This window comes from Macrotis lagotis, chromosome 4 (assembly GCF_037893015.1).
Source record: "Macrotis lagotis isolate mMagLag1 chromosome 4, bilby.v1.9.chrom.fasta, whole genome shotgun sequence".
In the NCBI taxonomy this organism is placed as follows: domain Eukaryota; kingdom Metazoa; phylum Chordata; class Mammalia; order Peramelemorphia; family Peramelidae; genus Macrotis; species Macrotis lagotis.
The window spans coordinates 221,402,209-221,423,031 of NC_133661.1; the positions used below are offsets into that span (position 1 = coordinate 221,402,209).

Below are 20,823 nucleotides of genomic sequence, written 5' to 3' on the forward strand. Positions count from 1 at the left end.
CTCCCACTTGGAGGACTTCTCAGTCCAGGGTGGTTCTGGCCACCAACATCACCCTGGAAATCACCTTTTTACCGTTGTTCTACTGCCAGACATTTTAATCACTCTTGGCTCCAAACCTGGGCCAATCTTCCCAGGAATCCCATGAGATATTTCCCCAGAAAAGAACACCAAGAAAGTGGGCTTGAAATCAATACATTTGCACACATTATTTTCTTGTGTTCTTCCTGGAAAATACCAGGCAAAGAGATTTTCCATTAATATCTCGAGCTGAGCCCACAAATTGTTATAAATGCTTGAGCATAATTAGTCCAGAGTGATTAAAATGCTTTTTTATTAAAATATCTTAACAAAATGGCACACCTCTCTCATGATGGGAAAGAGGGGCCAAGATTTAGTTTCTTATTTAGATTTACTTTTGATTTTTCATTGTTTGAGGTCATACTTGCTATCTCTGCTTTTTTGTGGTTTTAGTTGAAGCATTATACAGTCTGTTCTAGTCCCTTATCTTTTTTATGGGTGTCTCTTTATTGGCCTCAAATGGTTTTTTCTTGTAAAGAATATATTATATGATTCTGGTTTTTAATCCATCTGCTACTCAAGTTCGTTTTATGGATGAATTCATATGAGTTCCCTTTCATGGTCATAATTACTGTGTATTAACCCTCCCTCCTATCCCCCCCCCCGTTTATTTATCTATCTCTCTGCCTCTATTTTACTTTCTCTTTCTCTGTCTCTATATATTCATCCCTGTCTCTGTCTCTCTTTTCATCCTGTACCTCCTCTCCAGCATTTTTGCTGTCTACCACTTCCCCTAATTCATTCTCTCTTCTATTAGTCCTTCTGCCACTTCTCCTTATAGCCTCATCTCCAACTTCCTGTAGGATAAGATAAAATTCTGTATCCATTTCAGTGTTTGCACTCTTTGAGCCAAGTCTGATCATAGTAAGGTTCATCAATGTCCACCCCACCCTGTATTTCCTCAATTATAATAATTCTTTCATGCCTCTTCATGTGAAATGGTTCTTTCTCCTTTACCTCTAATCCCAGTTCAATCCTTTTTCTTACTCACATTTTTTATGTCATTCCTTCAAACATCTTTTATTCACATACTTTATCCATGTATACTACTTCTAACTGTCCTAATTGACAAAGCTCTTAAGAGTTACAAGTATCTAATGCAGTGTTGATGGAATTGGAAACTGAATCAACCATTATATAGAGCTATTTGAAACTGTTGACTAAAGGACTATAAAACCATGCATATTATTTGAGCAAACAATACTACTTCTTGGTCTGTATCTAAAAGAAAATCTTTAAAATGGGATAAGAACATATTCACATAAAATATTCATAGCAATTCTTTTCTGTTGGCAAAGAGTTGAAAATTGAGGGAATACCCATAAAAGGGAATGACCCAACAAGTTGTCATATGATTGTGATGGAATACTATTGTGCTATAAAAAATGACAAACAAAATGTTTTCAGAAAATCCTAGAAAAACCTGAGTTGACTCAAGCTGAAATGAGTAGAACCAGGAGAATATTGTATATAGTAATAACAATATTGTAAGATAGTCAACTATAAATGACTTAGCTATTCTCATCAATACAATAATCCAAGATAACTCTGAAGGACTTATGACGAAAAATGTTCTCCATGCTGAAAGAATTGTTGGAGACTGAAAGAGTAAAACATGCTTTTTAACTTTATTTTTGTTTTTTATTTTTGGTCAGTGTTTTCCTTTACAACTTGACTAATATGGAAATATGTTTTGCATTACCACAAATGATGCTCTATATCAAATGACTTGCCTTCTCAATGAAGGGGTGAGAAGAGATGGAGAGAATTTGGAGCTCAAAATTTTTTTTTAAATGTTAAAAATGGTTTTAAATATAATTGGGGGAAACTACAAATAAAATATATAAACATGAGAAGGGAATAGTTTCCTGTGGAGGGATGTGAATAGTCAACTGTATTATTTTTTCCTGTTTCCTCTTTACTTTTTTTATACTTCTTGAGTCTTTTATTTGAAAATCATATTTTTTTATTACTTCTGGTCTTTTCATTTCATGTATGTTTTTCCCCTTAAGAATTAGACTCACTTTAGCTGGATGCATGATTTTTGTATGCAATTCTAGCTTCTTTGCTTTCTAGAATATAATATTCCTAGCTTCAGATCTTTAAATGTAGACACTATTAAATATTTTATAATCGACTGAAAAAGCTTGATATTTGAATTGGTTCTTCCTGGCTATTGATATATTGATATTTGGCTATATATATATACATATATATATATGTAGAGAGAGAGAGAGACAGAGGCAGAGACAGAGAGACAGAGAGACAGAGAGACAGAGAGAGATAGCTTTAATTTCTTCATCTTAAAACTGCCTGTTCATATCCTTTAATCATTTATCAATTGATGAATGACTTATATTCTTATAAATTTAGCCCAATTCTCTATGTATTTGAGAAATGAGTCCTTTAACAGAAACTATGGAAATTGTTTCATAGTTTTTCACATTCCTTCTAATCTTGGTTGCATTAGTTTTGAGGAAATTTTTTAATAAAATATAATCAAAATGATCCATCATGCAATTTATCATGTTCTTGATCTCTTGCTTGTCATAAACTCCTTCCCTCCCCATAGATCAGACAAATAAACTGTTCCTTTTCTCCTAATTAGCTTCTGGTATCAGCCTTTCTACCTAAATCCTTTATTCATATTGATCTTACCTTGCATAGAGTGTGAGATGTTGTTCTATGCCTAGTTTCTACCATGCTATTTGACCATTTTCCCAGAAGTTTTTGTCAAATAGTGAGTTTTTAATCCCAGAAACCAGTATCTTTGAATTCATCAAATAGATTACTTAGTAATTTACTATTTCTTCTTTTGTACTTGATTTATTCCACTGAGCCACTTCACTTTCTTATACATATCAGACAATTTTGAGGACTATTTCTGTTTTATAGTTTTAGCTTTGGTATGATGAGATCATCTTTCTTTGCATTTTTTTTAACATTAATTCCCTTGATTTTCTTGACCTTTTCTATCTCCAGATGAATTTTGTTACTATTTTTTCTAACCCTGTAAAGGATTTTCTTTTGTTAGTTTGACTGGTATGGCATTGAATAAGTAATTTAATTTAGATAGAAATGTAATTCTTTATTTTATTAGTTTGGCCTACCTGTGATTGTGTTTCTGGTTTGTTTTGGCAGGTAGATTTCAATTATTTTATATTGTCTGCAGTTATTTTAAATGGAATTTCTCTTGTTCTTGTGCTTTGTTGATAGTTTAGAGAAATGTTGATCTATGTGAGTTTACTTAACATCCTGCTAATTTGTAAAGTTGTTAATTGTTTCAAGTAGATTTTTTAGCTGATTTTGGGGGTTCTCTAAGGATATGGATCATATTATCTGCAATGAGTGAGAGTTTTGATTCCTCATTCTAATTTTTCTAATTTCTGATTTTTTCAATTTGTTTTTCTTCTTTTATTGCTAAGTTAACATTTCTAATACAATATTGAATAATAGTAGTGATAATGGGGATCCTTGATCTTATTGAGAATGCTATTTATTTATTCCCACTATATGTACAGCTTACTAATGGTTTCAGATAGATACTGCTATTATTTTTAAGAAAATGTCTGTTTATTCTTCTGCTCTCTAATGTTTTTATTCAGAATGGGTGCTGTAATTTATCAAAAGTTTTTGCATCATCTATTGAGAAAATATGATTTCTGTTAGTTTTGTTGATTTGATTGTTTTCCTAATATTGAACATACCTCATATAAGCCCTACCTGATCATACTGTATTATCATAGTGATTCCTGCAATCTGCTAAAAATATTATTTTAAAATTTTATAGCAATATTTATTATGAAAATTTGTCTGTAACTGTCTGTTTGGGCTCTTCCTGGTTTAGTCATCAGCACCATGTGGTTGTCATAAAAGAAATTAGGCAGAACTCTTCACTTGTTTTTTCAAATATTTTATATGGATTGGAATTAATTGTCCTTCCCCTTTATTTCCCCTTTCCCTTCCTACTTCCCTATTGGATAGGATAAATTTCTAAACCCAATTGGGAATATATGTTATATCCTCTTTGAGCCAAATTTGTGAATAGTAAGATTTACTAAAATTCTCTCACCTTCCCTTCTTTCTCTCTACTATGATAGTTCCTCTGGACCTCTTTGTGTTTTTTTATTTACCCTCTTTTGCTTCCCTTCTCTTCTTCCAGTGTAATCCTTTCTTCATTGTTTTATACCTACCTTATACTCACTCCCTCTAAATATGATCTTCTCAGTGTCAATAGGAATACAATTCTTAAGTATCCATCATAATTTATACCCACAACTTCTAAGAATGTTCCTTTCAACAATTCTGATGGAAATACAATTCTCAAGAGTTACAAATATTATCTACTTTTGTAGGGAATGTAAACAGTATAGTCTTATTAACAATTTTTCTCTCAATTTACCTCAGTATTGTCTTTGAAGATCATAATTTCTGTTCATTTCTGGTCTTTTTTCAGATAAATTTGAAAATTCTCTACTTTGTGGAAAATTTATCTTTTCCACTGAAAAAATATACTGAATTTTGCAGTGTAGTTATTCTAGGTTGTAATCCAAGCTCCTTTATCTTCCAGAATATCATATTCCAGGACCTCTTATACATTATTTTTAGGATTTTGCAAGGCAAATGGGGTTAAGTGGCTTGCCCAAGGCCACAAAGCTAGGTAATTATTAAGTGTCTGAGACCAGATTTGAACCCAGGTAATCCTGACTCCAGGGCCAGGACTTTATCCATTGCGCCACCTAGCCACCCCACCTCTTTTACTTTAATGATGAAACTGATAAGTCCTGCATAATCCTGATTGTGGTTAACTAGAATTTAAATTGCTTCTGTTTGGCTGCTTTTAGCATTTTCTCCTTCAGCTGATAATTCTGAAATTTGTCTATAATATTCTTTGGAGTTTGTATTTTGGTATCTCTTTCTGTAGATGATCAATGGATTCTTTATTCTAGGATATTAAGGCAGTTTTTCTTGATAATTTCCTGAAAGATATTGTTTAGGCTCTTTTTGACTATGGCTTTCAGATAGAGCAATAATTTGTAAATTACCTATGTTTCCATGTATAAGATGCCCCTTTAGAAAAATTTGGAGTCTTAAAAACCACTGTCTTATACAGTAGTTGTAGATTTTTTTACTTGCATTTTCTGCTTTTTCATTCTTGTCCTTGTGCTTATTGTTTCACATTTGTTACCAATGTATTAGATTACATTTTGCCACATTCTACCCAGAAATGACTGAGCAAAGATTTTCTCACAGTGTTGAATTCAAGTTAAAGGTGATCCAGTTTGCAAAACTTAATAGAAATTGAGCTGCTGAACATCAGTTTGGTCTTCCTCCAACTGAGAAAACAATCTGAGACTGGTTATAGGAAGAAAAAACCCTTCTGAAGACACCACAGCAGAAGGTCATGAGAGGCAAGGCAGCCAAATGCCAGAGTTAGAGAGGGAATTGAGATGGATTGAAGAACAAAGAGCCATTGGAATTCCTCTGTTCACAAAGATGGTTCAGCAGGAGTCAAGAATTGTTGATGAAAAAGAAGTGACTGATTTCAAAGGAAGACATAATTGGTGCCTCAGGTTCATGAAACAGAATAGACTAAGCATGTGTCCACACACCAGACTTGCCCAGGGAAAGCTTGTGCTCAACCATAGACCAGAACACAGACAGCAAAGCAGTCAAAGCCTCTTCTAAGAGAGTGATTCATTATCAAACAGAGATGAGGATGAATTAATGGTTAGACTTTATGACAATGAGCTTTGTGAATTTTATGATGAATAAAACTTGGGTTCAAGAACTTTATGTAATACTTTTTTTTTTCAAATTCTGGGCCACAAAATTAAGGTATGGCCTATACATGGGGAAATATGGTATCTTCTGGATCTATATAGGTCATTTTTCTAAAAGACATTTAACATTTCCTTCTATTTTTTTAATCCTTTTGATTTTGATGGAAACTTGATGTTCCGTAGAATTCTTCATTTCCTTTTGCTTTCACTTGTCTATTATTATTATGTTTAGTATTTTATTTTCTTCAATTAGTCTTTATATTTACTCTTCCAGCTGATTAATTTAACTTTTAAAGGAATGGCTTTCTTTTTCCTTTTAGCTAATTTTACTTTCAACCAATTTTTGACATTTTTCAGTTTTCCTGTATGTCTCTTGTGTCCTTTCTCAATTTTTTTTCTTCCTCTCTTCAATTTTTAAAAATAAATTTTGAGTTATTCCAAGAGGACTTTGGAGATTTGACAAAATCTTGATCCCCCTTTGAAACCTCACATAAAGGTGTTTTGTTACAACTTTCCCTCTTCTGAGTTGGTATTTTGATCATCTCTGTTAGCGTAATAGCTTTTCACTGTTAGCACCCTTTTTAGTACTTTGCTCTTTTTGAGAATTGAGCTCTGCTTCTGGGGCACAGATGGTATAGTCCCAAAACTATATTGGGAGCTGGGAGTCTAGTTCCAGGCCTTCTGTACTGGTATTTCAGGTGCTCCCAGATTGCTCCCTACATAATATTACCAGTTGCACCAGTATTACAGGATTTCAAGTTTCCCCTCTAATTGGAACCCTCACAGTTGGCCTTCTGTACTGCAGGTCTGCTGAGCCATGATCCTGATGTTTTAATTATTGAATTGTACTGTGTCTGAAGAGTTTCCTGCTGGTTTCCCAGCTCCCCAACTATGCTGAGCTATGTACCTTTTTAACCTATATGGGACAGACATTTCCTGAACAAAAAAGTTGTTCCTCTTTTTTTTGTGCATTCTGTTACTTTTATATCTGTTTAGAAACTTCATTTAAAGTTATTTTGGGGAAAAACTATGAGAACTTCCTAACTATTCTCCACCATCTTTGCTCTGCCCTTGAAGTGCCTTGTAATTTCTTTTGGCCAATGTTATTTTTAAGGAGATGTTTTCCTTCAATGAATTTCTGAACATTTTTCCATTTTTTTGTTTCCTTCACCAAACTATTTTGTCTTTTTTTTTAATGTTTCTAATTGTAAATGAAAGCATTACTCTAAGTTATTTTAAACTATTTCAGGAGTTATTTTAGAGTCTAAGATCATTTTTGAGGTTTCATACATACACATTTTGATATTTCTGTCTTCTTCTGAGTTTGTATCTTCCCAATTATCACATGCCATTTTTATAGTCAGATTCTTTTTAATTATTTATATTTTCCTTATTTTTGGCTTATTTTAAAATTTTAATTTAAAATCTAACCTGACTTGAATTTTTATATTTCAATTATCATTTTATTGTTTCTTATTTTATATGCATTCTGAGATGAATTTGCTAGAGTTCAGGCACATTCATGACTTACTCCACTAACTTGGGTTCCTGGAATCCTTTAACTAAAAACTGATCATGGTTGTGGCTGAAAGACAAGTTTCTCTTCAATTCGTATGGAAAGGAAGAACAACTGCAGACTTGTGAGGACTGAGAGACAATTAGGAAGCTGAAATTGGCCATTTCTGCTATCATGAGCTTCACGTGGCTTTACAGCACAGAGAGAAAGTTTCCATGGCTCAAAAGTTATGTCCCACCTCTACACACCTCTTTGACCTGGAGTCTCATCTGGGCATACAGATATTTTCTTTTTTTTTTTAGAATTTTATTTTATCTTTCCTTCTTGGAGTTTAATTGCTTAATTTATAAGAAATTATCTAATTATTGTTTAACTTATTGTTTTCATTTTTTAAACAGGATTTTTAGCATTACTGCTGCAAGTATTAGAAATATCTTCATAATGAAATTTTACTTTTTAATTTTTCTATATGCTATGTTTATTATGTTTACATTAACTTAATTTTATTTTGAAGCTTTGATTTTAGAATTGGAGCCAATATAAATGCCTCCTTTGGGGAAAAATATTGCTTGTTGAATTCCACAATGTTTATATTCAGGTTTTCTGTTTGAAATACATGTTTCTTCTTAGAATGCAGTTTTACTGAAATTCTTTAGAATTTTATTTTGGCTTTTCTTTCAGAGTTTTATTTACTTAATTACAGCAAATTTTTACTTAATTACTATTCTTATTACTTTATATTTTCTTTAAGAAGAATTTTCAAAATTATCACTAAAAGCATCAAAAATATACTTGCAATGAAATTTCATTTTATTATTTAATTTTTCTACAATATTTATTTATTCCTTTTATATCATTTTGATGATTTGATTTTAGACTTTAATTTAGCTGGTCATGTTTGCTTCTCTTATGAACAGTTATTGCCTTTTGAATTTTTTTATTGTAATACACAATTTTTTTTCCTACTTGAATTGTACTTTGGGGTTTCCTCATTTATTTTCTATAGATTTTAGTTTAATTTTATATGAAATTTTCTTTCTATTTTCTTTTATCTATTCTTTTGTCTTGTCTTCTGTTAATGCTTCCTTTTATGCTGAGTTGACATAAAAGTATCAAGTGATTCCAGTCATGATAATAATTCTAATTATTTCCTAATTCATCATCAAATGAAATCTTACTATTGCTTTAAAGGCTCAGATTTGTCTCACTATTACATGCTAACTACCTGTTTTTTAAAGCATTATTTTGTTGTACCATTATGTTATAATATTGTGTAACTGGTTCATTTTAATACTTTGATAGATCAGATTATGGTCATTATAAATCAATATTTTGAATATGCAAATGAAATGTATGAAAGTATAATGAGCTATTATAATCCTAGTAAGGAACTATTGATAACTGATTCAAACCCTGAGTATGATGAAGTTATTAATAATGTATTGAAAGATATGGCATGAGTACTGTAAGAGTTTATAGAGGAATGAAGGTAGGAGAATCTTCTAAGGACATGATCTGTGAATTACCAGACCAGGTATTTCCTCAGAGGAAGTACTTGGGACTTGTAGAGAACCGAACTATACTCAATCAGATCTCACAAAGCCAAATTGTTTGACTTTTTGTAATGATCAATGGCACTAAAGCTCATTAGAACATTTCACCAGCAGGTGCTACTGTCTCACACAGAAGGCATTCCTTTGAGTTGGTGTTTCTAGTTCTCTAAAACCATTTAGTATCATTATTTCCACAAATGCCCATGCACTTCATTATAATGCTGTGAGATAATATAAGTATTACTGACCTTTTAGAGATGAAGAAACTAAGGTTTCAAAAGATTTAAGAACTTGCACCAGGTCACACATGTACTTGTAATAGAACTGAGATTTGAACCCTAGTTCTCTAATTCTTAATTCAGTAATCTTTCCCTTATATGAATGAATCTATGATCTCATTTGTGTGAGAACTCATTTCATCCATCTATGCCTTTTTATTTCATGATTGTCTTTATTGTTCATGATCCTAATATAAATTTTCCTTGGTAGGTTCATCTGCTAGAAAGCTTTCTTCTGGTCCTCTGAAAAATGCAAGGGTGAATGAACAATACAATGTTTGTCCTTAATTTTTGAGAAATCATAATGCCAGGGAGGTGATTCCATGACAAGTACATGAATTGGACTTGAGTGACAGGTTGCTATGCTAAGTCACTTTCTCCTCTGGAACCATCTAGATTCTGTGACAACAAGGATTAAGTGACTTGCCCAATTAAGTTACAGCTAGTACAACTCTGAGCCTGGATTCGAACTCCCATCCTCCTGACTCCAAGATCAGTATTCTATTCACTGTACCACCTAGTTGTCCTACAATCATAGATACCTATGACAGAAGTACCATCTCTTTTATGACAGAAGTACCATCTCTTTTATGTAGTCTGGGCTTCCTCTTAAAGGAGTGGAGAGGTCATTCTAGAAATCATTAGTTTGGTTTTCTTGACACCTGAGACAAAGTCAGTATACAGAGATATGATTTTAGAGATTTTATCATAATTTTTGCTGCCCTGAATGGAATGTTTTTCTCAACTAGCACAACTGCTTGGTGCAGTGAATATAGAACCTTAGAGGAATAACTATTTTACCTAGATTAATCTGTTTAATTTTAGGAATACAACTCTTTGTCATTAATAAATTATTTTTTGTCTTTTTTCATGCACAATAGATTCATTTTCTAACTTGATTCTAAGTCACTGGAAAGATCTAAATTATTGATCTGTTCATCTTTCATCCCTTACTACATGACAAGCGCATTTCCTTTTCCTGTCATATATCTGCTTGACCATACATTTTAAGGTGTTTTATATATATGATTTTTGATTATTGGTATATTTTAGCTATTTACATTGATTATAGGTCTCTCCATCATCCTTTGGAGGCATTATATAGGGTCTTATGAGATTATTCTGTTCTATAATTTGCAGTCTTATAACATCATTAAACAGGTTACTAAAGAAGAATGGGTTGAACAAAAATTATGTACAATTCTCCAAATGTAACCCAGGCATTCTTTTTTATTTATTTCTTATCATATCATAATCAACCCCTTAGTTATCCTTGTTAGGTTGAGCAGTAATTGAGTATCATTTAAGAGACAATGCAATGTTTTAGTTAATTCAATCAGTACATTGACATCTGTGTATAAGAATAAATGGAGAATTGCCTTTCTATTTGAAATTTGTGCTGGAGCATAAGAACTTTATGAACCAATACATATTCTTTTTTGTGCCTTACTTGATATTAACAATCAAATCACTACTAAACAAATTTTTCTCTACTACTGCAACTATCAATGATTCTATATAATCTTAAATATTTTGCACTATGCCTGTTCAGAATTCAATAAGTTTAAATTTTTAAATCATTTTTATCACATCTAGGAAAGAGATACAAACATAAATCATTCTCACCTGTATTATATGTGATTGTTTCTCTTGGGATTCTAATCAACCAGGCATTATGTGTAAAATCCTTTACAAAGATGACAAGAAAGTGTTTTATAATCATTACTTATGATTTGATTTGACAAGTTTGATTCCATAATTACATAAAAGAAACTTTAAACAACTCAATATCTAAACATTCTATCCTTTGTTTGGCCAATAAATAATGTTAACTCTTCTAAATCAGTAAAGGAAAAAAGATAAATTTATATATATATATATATATTATATATAATTTATATCTTCTCAATAGTAATTAAAATATTTTATGTAGAAAACAATGATACTTCAATGAATTTTTATTTTATTTTCTTCAGTGCCAGCAACCAGTCCAATGGTATAGATCAGAATCTAAGCTTACCTCCCCTTCATGGTTCTTGTTCATATGCTCATATAAATCCCTCAAAAGAGGAATAGCCAAGATAGAGAGTTCATGTAATTTTTTTGATGTTGCATAGATTCCAATGGAGACCACAAGCTTAGCCTTAGCCTTCAAATTGCTACATATTTTTACAGTTTAGGCAACAGAAAGTGAAAAAGTATGTTATTTAAGTATTACATAGTATGAGAGGAAGAAGTAGAATCCAATTTTCCTAACTCCAGATCTAATACTCTTTGCCATACAACATGCAAGATACCTAAAACCCAACTTTCACTTCTGTAAATACACAAAGACTGATACATGAATTATGTCATTAGAAAAAAGTGGGAATCTGTGCCCAATTTGGAAAGAAGTGAATGTTTCCACATGTTTCCACATTTCCTAGGAATATCATCCTTGGAAAGTGAATGAAATAAAATAAATAAGTGAAGAAAGGAATGACATCTGTTTATTACTTAGGAAGAATGTAAGCAATGCTTAGGTACAGGTTCAGGGAGTGCAGAATGATTTTGCTTATCAAATGAATAAACTAGTGGCAAGTTACTGAATCAGAACTGTCAAGACTTCCACCCCAAGAGCCCTCCTCTTTTCATGCCTTTCTTTCTTTTCCTACTAAGAGTAGTTTTTGTTCTTGTTTTTCAGAGCTAAGGCTCAGCAAGCAAACTTTGCCACATGTTTGACATAACAATAGTCCATTGCACTCACTCTCTGGATTAACTCTAATGAAGTCAAACTTCAGAAATGTCTCAAATCATCTGCAGGAACCACATTGTGATCATGAGACCCTGTGGAAAATAGACTTCTTGCCTTATTGCTGCCATTACACCTCACAACTAACATTACATCTCACTGTATTCTCACTTGATTCTATGTCTTACCATAACAAGCCTGAGTAGTGTTTTGGGTTTCCTTGATCCTAGACCAGATCCCTGCACATGGTAATACTTTTCCCTCCTCCAATGGAAAAAAAAAGTTTTTGTCTTAACTCTCTGTGAGCTCTTTGATATTTTTAGAACCATAATCCAATCAGTAAGCCTAATATAGCAACATGCTAGTTTTGCAGCATTAAAAAAACTTATTTGAACCAACTATTCCCTCAAACTAAATCTTGTTTCAGATTTAAGATATGTCTACTGATTGTCATTACTATATTGTCTCTCATTCACTTCTCAACCCCTTACAATGTGTCTTCTGACTTAATCACAGCAAACAAAGCAAAAAAAAAAAAACCCCAAACACACTTCTCCAATAATGATCACTTAAATATGAATTCTGATTATTTCATTTAATTCACATTATTAAATGACATTTTGCATTATTTAACTTCTGATATTCTTTTCTTACCAGAGACTCAACCTCTCTAGGGTTTTATGCATCTTTTTGCTTTCCCTAGCTAAAGCATTACCTCTGTTCATTATTTCCAATTATTCCTATATCTTATGTAGTTGACGTTCTTCCTACCCCCAAAATATCAAGCTCTTTGAGAGTAGACACTGTTGTTTTTTTAATTTTTTTTCTTTTTACTCCCAGCACTTAACAGCATATATAACATAGTAGATAATTAAAAAATGCTTTTGTCAATGACTGGCTCCTTGTAGGATTGTTTCTATTCAGATGCTCAATCAATAAGCATTTATTAAACTTCTTTTTTGTTCTAAGCACCATACTAAGTATGAATATCATCTATTTTGAACCTCTTAACTAGATGTGCTCCTCAAAGTTCTGCATTAGGACATCTCAGATTTAACAACTCCATAAGAATATTCATTATCTTATCTCTAAACTCATCCCTCTATCACATTTTTTTCTATTTCTTCCCATCATACTCTGCTCTCCATTGATATTAACATCTTTAATATTTTTTTTTAGATTTTTCAAGGCAATGGGTTTAAGTGGCTTGCCCAAGGCCACATGGCTAGGTAATTATTAAGTGTCTGAGATTTGATTTGAACCCAGGTACTCCTGACTCCAAGGCAGGTGCTCTATTCACTGTGCCACCTAGCTGCCCCTTTATTATTTTTTTTTAATGAAAAACTTCAAGTCTTGTCTTTGAGAATGTCTATCAAGTGTCATCCATGTCTAAAATGCTCTATCTTTTTTCATTTCTGCCACCTTGCATCTTTTAAGTACTAACTAAATGCTCACCTTCTTCAGGAAAACTCTGTTTCCTTCAATTTTAATACCTTTATTCTGTCAATTATTTCCAGTTGATTCTTATTGTAGAGTATTTGTACAAAGTTGTTTCTATGTTTTCTTCCCCTTTAGACTGTGAACTCTTGAGAGCAAAGACTATCTTTTATATGTCTTTTCATGCTCAATTACCACACTTACTGGCATATAAAGATGGGCTTAATCAATGTTTATAGACTTACTGACTCTCAGGAGCACCATCTTCCTTCCAGTCACTCAAGCTTGAGATAATCATCAACTCTAAACACTCCCACATACACTCCCGCACCTTGTGATTCTATTTAAGTACCATTGATTGTGTTTACATAACATCTCTCACATCCCTTCTCTTCTGTCTATTCACATGATCACATCAGTAATTCATTCATTTATTATCTTCTACTTGAACTACTGAAATAGTTTCCTTATTGTATCCTCTTTCTCTTTATTCTCTCCTTTCCCAATCATCCTCCTCTCAGGTACCAAATTAATACTTTTAGGCATAGCTCTGATCATGTCATAAATCTCAACAAGTTCTAAAGACTTCCTACTGCCTTTGGGATAAAATGAAGTTAATTTGAAGTATTAAAGCATTTCAAAAACTGGTTCCCATCTAGTTTGTTTTGTTTTGTTTTTTTGCTTTTTGTCTTTTTGCAAGGCAATGGGGTTAAGTGACTTGCCCAAGGTCACATAGCTAGGTAATTATTATTAAGTTTCTGAGACCAGATTTGAACTCAAGTATTCCTGACTCCAGGGCCAGTGCTCTATCCACTGTGCCTCCAAGCTGCCCCGACAAGATAATTTATTAACAAACATTAATAACTCTTCTCCAAATATCATCACACTTTTTTTTATTTTCTTTATGTACTTACAAATAGGTAACAGAATGTGTGCTTCTTGAAATGAGGACCATTTCATTTTTGTCTTCATATAACCAGTGCCTATATTACGCCAGGCATATTATACTCATGTAATGAATAATTATTAACTGATTATCAAGTGCCAGAATTCTCACTTTTGTCAATCAGATCAACTCTTTAGGGGATCAGGTTTAAAAAATGTTGCATTGCCTTAGAATTTAAATTCTAAAAGGATTGGTGTCTATATCTGAGTATTCCATGTTTAGTTTTGATCATTTGATCATTTGATTATAATTATCAAATAGTTGGATTGTATAATTACTTGATTGCCACCAACTCAAATGGCTATTGTTCTGAATAGCTTTGAGAAAAGGTAACACAAATGTACCACCACCAAATTCTATAGAAGGTGGAAATTTCATTGATCCCAATTTGTGGAAGTGAACTTTCTTCCACTTAAATCTTATTTACTGCTTAGTTTGGGTTCATTTGTTCATTATTATCCTTACTTAAATAAGATCTTACTTCTAATAATAATTCTTGTCTTTCCTCTTCCCTTACTTTTCAATTCTCTTCTATTTCCCCTCCCTTTTTAATAACAACACAAATATTATCAAACTTTTTTTGAAAGGAAAAAAGACAAATCCTATCATGTTGATCATACAGAATATATTCATCAAAAATAAATATTATAAAATATTATAAAAGAAAGGTTTTTTAAAATTACCATAGTTAAATTAAAGTGAAAGACCCCAGAATAAGTACTATTCATGATTTTAAAAGTGGGAGCAAGTCCTCTTGATGTAAACAGTCTTATAAGGTTCTCTTTGATCTCAGAAGATCTGCCTCTAGTTAAGAAATAACAGTTGACTACCTTTAAAAAAGAAAAATTAAAATGTTAAATCTCTGTGTGGAATGAAAAGTTAGAAGGAAAAAGCATATTAAATTTATCAATATGGGATAGGTAAGGAGAAACAGGTGATCTAGAATGGAATTCTTTTAAATTTCCTTAATAGATTTAATAGGATAACTTTAGATAACCATATTACTTGTGGAGAATGTCATCCAAATATCAGAGCAATCTTAACAGCACCACAGCAATCAGGTATATCAAATGACAAATCTTGAAACCTGATTAAGTTTAGATATTTTTTCTTCATATTTGATTACCTCTTTCTATATCTTTGTTAGCAACTTTCATTAGAAATATAAATACTTTTCAAATAACATAAGTAAATGTGTTGTTCTACCTATAAAGACCAAATGTATGAAATGATGCAACTCAGTTCTTTCTGATTTTCTTAAGTTCTGGTCTTTTTCTAAGTCTAATTCAATATCTAACTAAAGGAAACTGCTTCAGATGAATTGGGTCATTCCTTTAGAAAAAGACTCAATTTCTGAATTTATCAAAATGAAAAATCAAATGTAGCATACTATTTTGAGATAAAGTATGGGCATACTAGGAGACTAAGAATGTTGACCCTACTTTTATTACAGAGTGATGCTATTAATACATCATAATCAAATCCTGAAAAGAATTTATAAAACAATGCTATAACATTATTTAGTCAATTGTTCATGGTACATGAAACTTACCTATAATATTTATTTTCCTAACAGTCATGTTTTCATGGAACATATTCAGAAATCATATAATTCAAATTCCTCATTCATGGACAAGGTAATTAAATCATAAAGGCAATTTGCCTGCCCAACATCTTACATAAAGGAAATACTGGGGCCATGATTTGAACACACAGGCTCCATCACTCTAAACAATTTTTTTCCTCCTGAGGAATGATGTATACATCCTATAGAATACTTGTATATAGAAATATTGGCTGATTTTCAAGTTTGTTGCTCCAAAATCAAAATCCATATGGGACTCCAAATCCAATGCTCTTTCTACTTCAACATGTTACCTTAATGGAATTTTTTGCATATTTTCATTTTAACTTGCTGTGTATGTGCATTTCAAACTAAGTATATCTTATGGTCAATGTGATGCTTTTTGTAATCATCAAAATTATGATATAAGAGGGGATTCATGAACTGAGGATAATTTTAAATTCATCCATCCAACCATTCATTAATTCATAATCTCTTCCTCAGATCCTGAAAATGATTGAATGTAGTTACATAGACTATAAATACTAGACATATTAAAAATATCAGACATCCAAAAAGGGGGGGGAATAATTTATTCTGTGATTATAACTTACCAAGTCCCCTGAGGAAAGAAACAACTTGATTGTATCATTCCCTTCCAAATGACCAGGAGAATAGCAAGAAAACAGTGAAGTACGGTCCTCTGAAAGTTACATAAATAATAACTTTATATAATATATATATATATACATACATATTGATATAAATTTCCTTTAAGGACATAATTTTTTTTTAAAAAGTATTCATGTGTATTAGGGACTTTTGCATATGGGAGCATTAAGTTATCTTCACCTGGTGTTCTTGAGCACCAGAGACTTATCTTACTAAGTGCCATGGAAGGAGTAGATTAGAGACTGGGAAGGTATTTAAGCACTGGTATTTGGATCAATAAATGGAGACCTTGGAGATTTTGGTATACAAAGGGAGAACTTGTCTTCCTTGTCTCCTGCCCCTTCAATGATCACCTGGGAAAGACTGAGGGAGTCCAGAAGGGGACTCAACATATTGGCAACTCAGCATATGGCACTCATACAGGGACAAGAAGAAGGAGTTATCTGAGTAAAGTCTAGGATAAGAACTCAGCAGATACAAGCAAGAGAACCAGGCAACATCCCAGAGCAGAGGACTTTCAAAAAAGTAACAAGTTGATTTTTTACTAAGGGGGCTGATTTTAAACAAAGAGGTGTAAAGTGAAAGTGAAAAGGCAAATAGTATTCAACATTGAGGAGTCAGCCAGAAGTAGTCTCTGAGGCAGTGCCACAGGGGGAAAAGTTTCTCAGCAGCAGTCTGTACCAGCACCATGAATGGGATGCAGGGAACCTGCTTGCTGCTCCTTTTAGCCATGGCTGTACTATGTGCGTTAAGTGTGATTCAAACCCCTAAATCTACAGTCAGCTTCAGAGACTTTTCACTGCTGATGCAGACCCTGACACAGACGCTGATGCAGATTTTGACAGAGACCCTGACACTGACAACGATTTGCACTCCAGAAGCCACAACGAGTTTCAACTTCCATCCAGCAGCCAGGCACCTCCAGCCATGATTTGAACAACAGAGGGCTGTGAATGGAACACAAGCTGCACTTCCTGTGCTGAGAGGGAAGGTTTCACATGCTACTGGACAGTTTGTAATGGTGATGACTACTGTTTATGAAAGTCCACAGCTCCAGATTATACTATTGTCAACAACTCAAATAATTGCAAATGTTTTCTCTCATCTTCTGCCATTCCCAACCTCTGTAGAGGGAGGGGGAAGGGAGAAGGGAAATCTTTCTATTATTCAAAACACACACATGTCTCAAAAAACTTATTTTAGAAATTAAGGGACCCCCCCCCCCCATGCCTTCATCCTGGTTTGGGGAGGAAATGAGGAGTTGGACAATGACTATGTTTTTCAGTAGGTTATTGATTGGGAAGCTTTATGGTTAGTTAGTTAAGTAAAAAAGGGGAAGAAGTTTTTTTTTCTGGGATTGGGAAATTTGGATTTTGTCTTTCAAATGAAGTCTTTGCCTATGACTTATATTTCTGTTGATCAGACTTGATTGGTGTGTGTGTGTGTATGTGTATTTAATCATCAATAGAATCTTTTTACATTTTTCTACTGGCCTGAAGAAGTGGGAAAAATGTTTCTATATTTTGAGATTTTTGGTGTTGGCCAGGGTGTCCAAAAAGCTCACTTTGATAAGGTTGAAATACAAAAGAGTTGTTTTCTGTTTTGAGAGTGTGTGTTAGTGTCTAAACTCTGAAATAGGTAAAGTTAAATGTTTGAATTTTGTGTTTGATTGCTTTGAAAGGTTTTTTTTGGTTGGCAAAAGAAAAAACTTTGTAATCTTTGTCTGTTTGTAAGTTGGGGATAAATTGTATTTCAAGGAATTTAGGAATATTGGTTTTAACTATTGACATTGTTTATTTTTGTTTATTTTGAACTTGTTTATTTTGAACTTTTGTTTACAATTTATGTGACATTCATTATGCAATAATTTTTCTTTAAAAAAAGAGACAAGAAGGGGGATATGTTAGGGATTGTTGTGTATGAGAGCATTATAAATAATCTTCACCTGGTGTCCTTGATCAGAGCCTTATCTTGCCAAGTGTAGTGGGAGTGTATTAGAGATCAAAGAGTTATTTAAGCACTGGTTTTTGGTTCAATAAACAGAGACCTTGGATACCTTGGTGTATAGGGAGAAACTTGTCTTCCTTGTCTCCCACCCCTTCGATGGATGCTCACCTGGGAAAGATTGAGGGAGTCTGGAAAAGAGACTCAACATATTTGCATCTAAGCAGGGATACAACAAATGTGGACTGATTGTGGTAAAAAATTCTCCTCTCCCAAAAATTAATTTCATAGATATATTGAAAAGCTATTTACTTCCTTCTCATTGAAGGGAACCTGTCTTCAGGGCATAGCTATCAAGCTCACAGTGAAACTGTAAGCCTTTTATCAACAATAACTCACATATCTATGAAGCTTTAGAAAACATTTTCATAATAAAACACTGGTAAGAAGAAAGGAATGTAAATGATGTCATACTCATTTTTGCAGATGAAAAACTGAAGTTGAGCAAGTTTATGTGACTCACTAAAAGCCACACAGTTTGTAAGTGGAGGAAATAAGAAATGGACTAAGATCTTTTGTATATTTTTACTGTGAAGAATAGAAACAACTACAAAGCAGTCTGGGGAAAAAATCACCTCATTCTCCCTTCCCACTGCTCAATGACCAACAGAAGGATGGATTTTCTACATTTCTCAGTCAAGATTCCCAGAAAAACCAATCATCAAATATGGAAATGAAAAAAGAAGATACAAAATATTTTGATCCAGAAATATCAGTATTTGACTGTATTCCAAAGAGATCAAAGAAAATGGGAAAAAATCATATGGAAAAAATATTTAAAGAAACTCTTTTTGTGGTGGCAAAAAATTAGAAAGAATAGATGAAGATGTAGCATATGATTTTAATGGAATAAAAGTACTACAAAAAATGACAAGCAGCATGGTTTCAGGGAGAAAAAACAACCTTTGAAAATTTATATGAATTGAAGCAAAGTGAAGTAAACAGAACCAGGAGAACATTTTACATAGAAACAAATAATTTAAGGATGATCAGCTGTGAAACACAACCATCCAAGACAATTCCAAAGAACTTATTATGAAAATTTCTATTCACCTTCAAAGAGAGAGATGATTAACTCTGAGTAGATTGAAGCATGCTTTTTAAAACTTTATTTTCTTGATTTTTGCATGTGTATTCTGTTTTGCAATATGGCTAATATGGAAATGTTTTGCTTGACTTCACATTTAAAGTAGATAAATTCCTTGCCATCTCACCTGGTAGGGAGGGGCAGGAATAAGGAAGAGAATTTGAAACTCAAAATTATTTACAATGAATGTCAAAAGATTTTTTAATGTAATTGGGAAATAATTAAAGAAATATACAAAATAAGTTTTAAAAAAAATAAATAGTCTGGGGTAGCTAGGTGAAGCAGTGGAGAGAGCACCAGCCCTGGAATCAGGAGTTCAAATCCGACCTCAGAAACTTAATAATTACCTAGTTGTGTGGCCTTGGGCAAGCCACTTAACCCTGTTTGCCTTGAAAAATTAAAAAAACATAAAAAAATAAATAGTCCATATTCTTTGAACAGTGGTATCATTACTAAATCTGTATCCTAAAGAGATTAAAGAAAGAGGAAAAAGACCCATATGTACAGAAATATTTATAACAACTGATTTATCATGGAAAATAACACAAATCTAAAGCACTACTCATTAATTGGGCAATAACTGGACCTTGTTATGTTGTCTGTGTGAGTGTGTGTGTGTGTGTGTGTGTGTGTGCATGTGTATGTTTGATAAAACATTATTTACTGATAAGACTTATATGAACCAATGTAGAATGAGATGAACAGATACATGAGAAAAATTTATACAATCAAATCAGCATTGCAAAAACAAAGAACATTGAAAAAAGAACTATTGGGGGTGGCTTGCTGGTGCAGTGGATAGAGCACTGGCCTTGGAGTCAGGAGTACCTGAGTTTAAATCCAGCCTCAGACACTTAATAATTACCTAGCTGTGTGGCCTTGGACAAGCCACTTAACCCCTCTGCCTTGCAAAAAAAAAAAAAAAAAGAACTATGAATAACACAATTTCCATCCACAGTTCCAGATAATTCAGGATAAAACCCTTTAAATTCCTCCTTAAGGTGAGGAACTTTGAGCTTTGGCTGAGAGACTTTTTTGGGATATAACTAATCTAGTAATTTCTTTTACTTGACTTTATATGTTTGTAATTACTGTTTTGCTTTTCTTGCTTTTTCATTTGAGGGTTGGGGGTCATTGAATGTAGAGACTATAGATTTGAAAATAAAATAAAATT

General features: G+C 32.8%; 1 protein-coding gene across 5 annotated transcripts in view; it reads right to left on the reverse strand.

The window, feature by feature from the left end:
* The window catches only part of LOC141522202 (cation channel sperm-associated auxiliary subunit beta-like), a 204,147-nt gene that overhangs the window by 178,064 nt on the left and 5,260 nt on the right, over nucleotides 1–20,823 (reverse strand). For all 5 annotated transcript variants that reach the window (XM_074235409.1, XM_074235408.1, XM_074235404.1 and 2 more), the window contains exons 3-5: nucleotides 16,501–16,589; nucleotides 15,006–15,152; nucleotides 10,835–10,895 (exon numbers count right to left, since the gene is read on the reverse strand). In XM_074235409.1, the coding sequence (XP_074091510.1) occupies nucleotides 10,835–10,895; nucleotides 15,006–15,152; nucleotides 16,501–16,589 (297 nt within the window). The remainder of the gene's footprint in view (nucleotides 1–10,834; nucleotides 10,896–15,005; nucleotides 15,153–16,500; nucleotides 16,590–20,823) is intronic.